The sequence below is a fragment of the Etheostoma spectabile genome, chromosome 16 (assembly GCF_008692095.1).
Source record: "Etheostoma spectabile isolate EspeVRDwgs_2016 chromosome 16, UIUC_Espe_1.0, whole genome shotgun sequence".
Lineage (NCBI taxonomy): Eukaryota > Metazoa > Chordata > Actinopteri > Perciformes > Percidae > Etheostoma > Etheostoma spectabile.
This window is the reverse complement of record NC_045748.1, coordinates 14294204-14299693: the sequence shown is the minus strand read 5'-3', so window position 1 is coordinate 14299693 and position 5490 is coordinate 14294204. Positions and strand designations below refer to the sequence as shown.

The following is a 5490-nucleotide window of genomic DNA, read 5'->3' as shown; positions in this document are numbered from 1 at the left end:
CACACACACACACACACACAAATTCCCATCAGTAATCAGTGCAACCCAGTGAAGCAGACTCAGCAGACCTGAGTCTAGTAATGGAGAGGGAGTGGTCTGTCTTTATTGAACCAATATAGAGTCAGAAAGGCAAGTCATAAACCACCCTCTGAGTCATTCATTAGTTTACTGACTGTCATTGAAGAATCCCATGAGAAGACTTTAAAAAGGATACCACCCTAGTATTAACTTCAATATCATGAACATGTATATCCATCTTCCTCTAGCAAAAGAAACTTAAAGAGCTGTCTTTTCTTTCAGACTGTGAGTGCTATGGCCACTCCAACCGCTGCAGCTACATCGACTACCTGAACATCGTCACATGCGTCAGCTGCAAGCACAACACCAGGGGCCAGAACTGCCAACACTGCAGACTGGGATACTTCCGCAACGCCTCTGCCGAACTGGATGACGAGAGCGTCTGCATCGGTCAGTCTGCAGGGGGGACGGAGGGAGTGTTTGAAGTGGGACGGTGTGCGTGTGGTATGTGTGATTGGGACTAGAGATGCTGTAGTTGTAACCACTTTTAAAATTCAATCAACTACTTTTTTAAAGTGATGATTGACACAATTGAAACGCATACAGTAAAAAAAAATCAAATGTGTTCTCAACTATACTGCTGTTGTCCTGACATTTTTAGAGAACACATTTTGTTGTGTTGTCTCTGTAACATGGAATTTGAAATGAATTTGTGGTTCACTCTCACTGCTCTCATCAGCATAGAGTCTACAGTACTATACAGTACCAGGGAACTGGGGATTTATCCTTGTGATCCTTGTCCTTGAGTCTACAGTACTGTAGACTATGTGGCTCAGGAGGTCGAGCGGGCCATCCTTTAACCACATCAATCCCCAGTTCCCCCTGTCCACATATCAAAATGTCCTTGAATCCTTGAATCCCAAGTTGCTCCAGCTGGCACACCAGCACCTTACATGGCACCGCTGCCACAATCGGTGTATGAATGTGTGTGTGAATGGGTGATGGGAATCAAAATTGTAAACCGCTTTGTCCAGTAAGGCAGAAAAGCGCTACATAAATGCAGACCATCTAACTGTTTGATAAAACATTCGCAATTGCAACTTTATAAGGTCACCATAGGCATAGTTTGACATTCGAGCCACGGGGAGCATTTTAGCTGCTGCAACCTGGAGAACTGTTATATTTTCTGACTGTACTGTAGACAAATCTTTATGGACACTTAAATACACTGTATGCATTCACAGAGTAGTGTTCCCTAATTTTTACTCTTATTAAGGACATGTCCTAAAAAGAGGTCACTATGTTTGCATAGCTGTGGAGCGAAAATCTGGTGTTGATTTGGATCCATCTGTAGATGGACTGCAACTGGGGTTGGAGGGTAAACTCATGGCGGGTGGGGCGCACACAGGGCCAGGCCTTTGAGTCAGCACATATAAGGCCCCATTAGCTCATCTGCCAGCACATTGGCACACCGAGCATGGCAACAGAAATCAGTTCACACCACATATCTCTAGAGCAAGAGACCATGCCATCCCAAACACTAATGCATTTGCACACACATTTTACACAGTTACGCATTAACTCTCAGTGGCGCACATACAATCCCAATATTAATGTGCATGACCCCAAAACACACGGATACCAACCGCATTGCTGTGGTTGTGTAATCTGTTTCAATTTTATGAATATTTTATGATACATGTTATTATAAATGACTTAATTTGATCATGGGTTCAAGTGAAAGATGAGCTATTGGCCTAAATCAAATCATAAGAGAAACGTTGGTATATCATCAACCAACTGACATATGCAATGTAAATATGCAGTTTTTTTTCTATACTGATCTGGATATCACTCCGCATCCATAAATATATGTATTTGTAATGATAATTACTTGCAGAAATAAGAGTAAGTTATGAGGGGAAAAAAACATCTAAAGACAAGTTCAATGTCATCTTGTGTTGTGATACAACACAAATCTCAGTAGGTAGTTAGCATTTCAATACTACAAATATACAAGTTATTGTGATTGGTAAGAAGGGAGGGTTCAGGGTGTCTCTGAATGTGAGTTTGTGGTGTTTATTAGGCCAGTTGAACCATAAGAATTTCAACAGACAGAATTAAAGTTTGTTAAATTCAGTTCAGTTCAGTTTATTTTGTCCCAAAACGGCAATTTGTATGCAGCAGGAAGACATCACATGAAAAATATACAACACAAACCAGACAAACAATTGACAAAAATGAAAAACAGCAAGAATAAATAGTTGCAGAGTCTCATGGAGTGATAATGAGAGGAGGTAAAAATTAACATTACCCAAAGACAGCGTGTAGTTTTTCTTTTTAGCATCTCACATCACACTTTCAGTTACTATGACTACTACGGTCAGAAACATTGTGCCAAAATATGAACAATAACGTCGCTGTCAACGGGCTTATCTCCTAATGTTAATGTGCTAATGTGAAACCATCCAGTAAATAGACGGTACCGTAGGGAGGTTACCTGAAACCGGTGATTTAACGTCACTGCTCATTTAAAGACTAACCTGGAAAAACGGTTTTAAAACAGTAGCTAACGTTTACACAGCGTGTCAGAGGAACACAACGTCTCCTGCAGCGGGGAGGAAGAGGGACCGCAGTGTTCGCTAACGTTAGCTTCTTGTCTCGTCCAGGATCTGATAAATAGTAAATTCATCAAATTCCGTGTCCGTAATGCTATTCTCCAATAAACTGTAGCTGTCATAATTTAAAACACCCGCGTGAGTGTGGATTTCATGTCACGGCTTTCGTTGTGGTTTGTCACTTTGTTATGATTGAGTGACAAGTAGTACTTGCCCTGTTTACTTGGTTGCCATGACTATGTGAGTGATGACATTCTGTCACTGTTCCAGTTGCTCGTGGAGAGAGGGTGGATGACAGTTTGTTTGAGTTCAGTAGAGCAGACAGCTCTGCAGAGTTGTGTAATTACGACTTCATGACTTTTCATTAACAGCTGAAGGAGCGGCGGTGCACGGTGTACATAGCGGAAACCCAGTTGTGCGTCTGCCCCCTTGCTGATTTCATGGCGGCAGAAATTTTACCGTGGTGGGCCGCCATCCACATATAGACATAGGTGACACACTTAATAATAAAAAATAAATAAAGGGGTCATTAATATAAACAAGGGGTATCACCTACTCTTATCTGAGTTGAGTGCCTGAATGGAAAGAGAACAACAAGAGTTTTTGTATCTCTGTTTAAGGGCCAAGGGGGTGCTAAAACGTAAGCCAGGTGGTAATAACACGTATTCTCCGTACAGAGAGTGAGTGGTGTCCTTGCAAATAGACAAGGCTTTTTTTAAAAACTGTTTGTTAAAAATGTCAGTGAGGCTTTTATCATGCAGCACGACAACTGCATGTCCCTCAACTGTTCAAAATACCACAATGTCCCCTACACTTATTCCACCTGCCTTTGAAAGAAGAAATTCTGTAATCAAAAGAACGTACAGTTCTATTTAGATGGGATTCATTTTCCAAACAACATCTGATATATACAGTACTTTCTGACATAGGACATCTGTCATTACATTTTTCACTGTGGTCTATCGCCAGCATGGCAGGCTGTATGATAGGTGTTGTTTCTAGAAAACCTATGCCAAACATTAACCTTGTCTAATGTCAGTAGCATCAAAAAAACATATTTAAAATGTTTCAGTCCAGACACCATTACATGTATCTCATTATCTTTGCAATTCTCAGCATGATGGTAAAATAATTCTGGCTGAAAAGGACATAAATTTCAGGGCTGAATCTCTGCAGCATTTTGGGAAACTCCACCCTTACACGCACAGTACTGCAGCTCTGAAAGGCATCAATACCAAAGACAAATCTGTGGTTTGAATACAAATTTTCACATTTGGCTGAACCGAATTCAACTCTAGGTCAAATCCCTATCTCTCTTTTCCTCTTGTTTTTCAGAGTGCAACTGCAACCAGATGGGTTCTGTTCATGACCGGTGTAACGGCACAGGCTACTGCCAGTGTAAAGATGGGGCCACGGGGGCCAAGTGTGACGACTGTCTGCCAGGATACTACTGGAAACAAGGCTGTTACAGTGAGTATGAGGAGGATGATTTTTGGCGGGTTCATGTCTAAGGGCCCTACGTTAACAATCTAAGCGCATGGAGTGAATTAATCCACTTCTGCTATTTTAACTTCGGAAAAAAGGGTCCGCCAGGCGCGTGGTTCAAAAGGGTTGTACTTAGTGTCTTAATTAATCATAGGTGTGTTTTGGGCGTAAAATGCAATAAACCAATCAGTGTCATCTCAAGACAACAATACGCTAAGAATGCATCTGAACACACCTCCCTGTAAGACCAAAACACCCATGGGCGCAAAGACGGGCGCAGGTGCATTTGCTATTTAAATGACGTGGTCGCTGGACGAGAAATTGACAACTGCGTCAATCTTAAACTAGCAAAGGTACTTTCATCGGGCTTTGGGCTGCGCCGGGTGCAAGATAGGGCCCGAAAAGTCCAGGAATTAACAAATGTCGTAGCCTTCCAGGACCTTTGCGAGTGCACCGTGCCATTTACTGTAGCTTGTGCATCTCCCAATGTTTTCTACGGAATCAACTAGGGGAATAGATCATGCAGCTCGTTAGCGGCATCAGCTGCTCTTTTAATTGATGACCCTGTCACTCCCTAACCCCATTACAGGAAATCACCTTCCTCTATCAGATACCATGTAGCAAGGGCCCTCAGTCTCACATAGACCCTCCTCACCTACACAAATTGAACCTCCACAGGCTTGCGTGCCTTTTAAAATGTGGGTTGGTTTACTACACTATGACCCATATAGTTGTAAATAGTAGTGCAGTATGTTTTAGATTTGATATTAAACTTCAAATACTCCAATGCAACAGAGACAATTATCTTTGGTGTGATAAAACATGCTAGCTCATGTAAGTATTTGGAAGCCTGATCCTCTATTTTCTCTCAGGACAAATACCAAGTATCTTGTGTAGTACAAATACCTATGTGCTTTTCCCAATGCCTTTTTATAGCCTTTTAACAATGCTATGAGTTCCTCCGATCATTTATATCACAAGCAGTGTATTTTCTGTTTGAGACAATGATTTTTACTTGACCCTGAGAAAGTGCAGGCTCAAGAAAAACAGACAGAGAAAAGGGCTGCAAAAACAAAAAAGCAGGTGTTACCTGTTTATGTCCCTGAGGCAAAGACAGGAGAATTTATCTTTCCTCTTCCCTTCCTCCTGCTTTCTTTTCTACTTTGTTCTTTCTGCCCTGAATTCTTCTCCTCCTCATCTATCCCATCATGCTTTTTCTAACATTGCCCCTCTTTGTCTTTCCTTACCTGTCTCTCTTTGCCATACATCTTTCTTTTGTCTTTGTGCTCTTTACTCCCCTACTATCCTTTCCCTGCCTGTCACTCTGCCGTGCCCTCTTTATTCCCAACACACACACTCTCTCTCTCTC

At 41.8% G+C, this 5490-nt stretch overlaps 1 protein-coding gene across 1 annotated transcript in view; it reads left to right on the top strand.

Annotated features, from left to right (window-relative positions):
* Positions 1-5490, top strand: part of ntng2b (netrin g2b) — a 61618-nt gene that overhangs the window by 54714 nt on the left and 1414 nt on the right. The window contains exons 20-21 of the mRNA XM_032539377.1: positions 301-468; positions 3972-4106. Of these exons, the coding sequence (XP_032395268.1) occupies positions 301-468; positions 3972-4106 (303 nt within the window). The remainder of the gene's footprint in view (positions 1-300; positions 469-3971; positions 4107-5490) is intronic.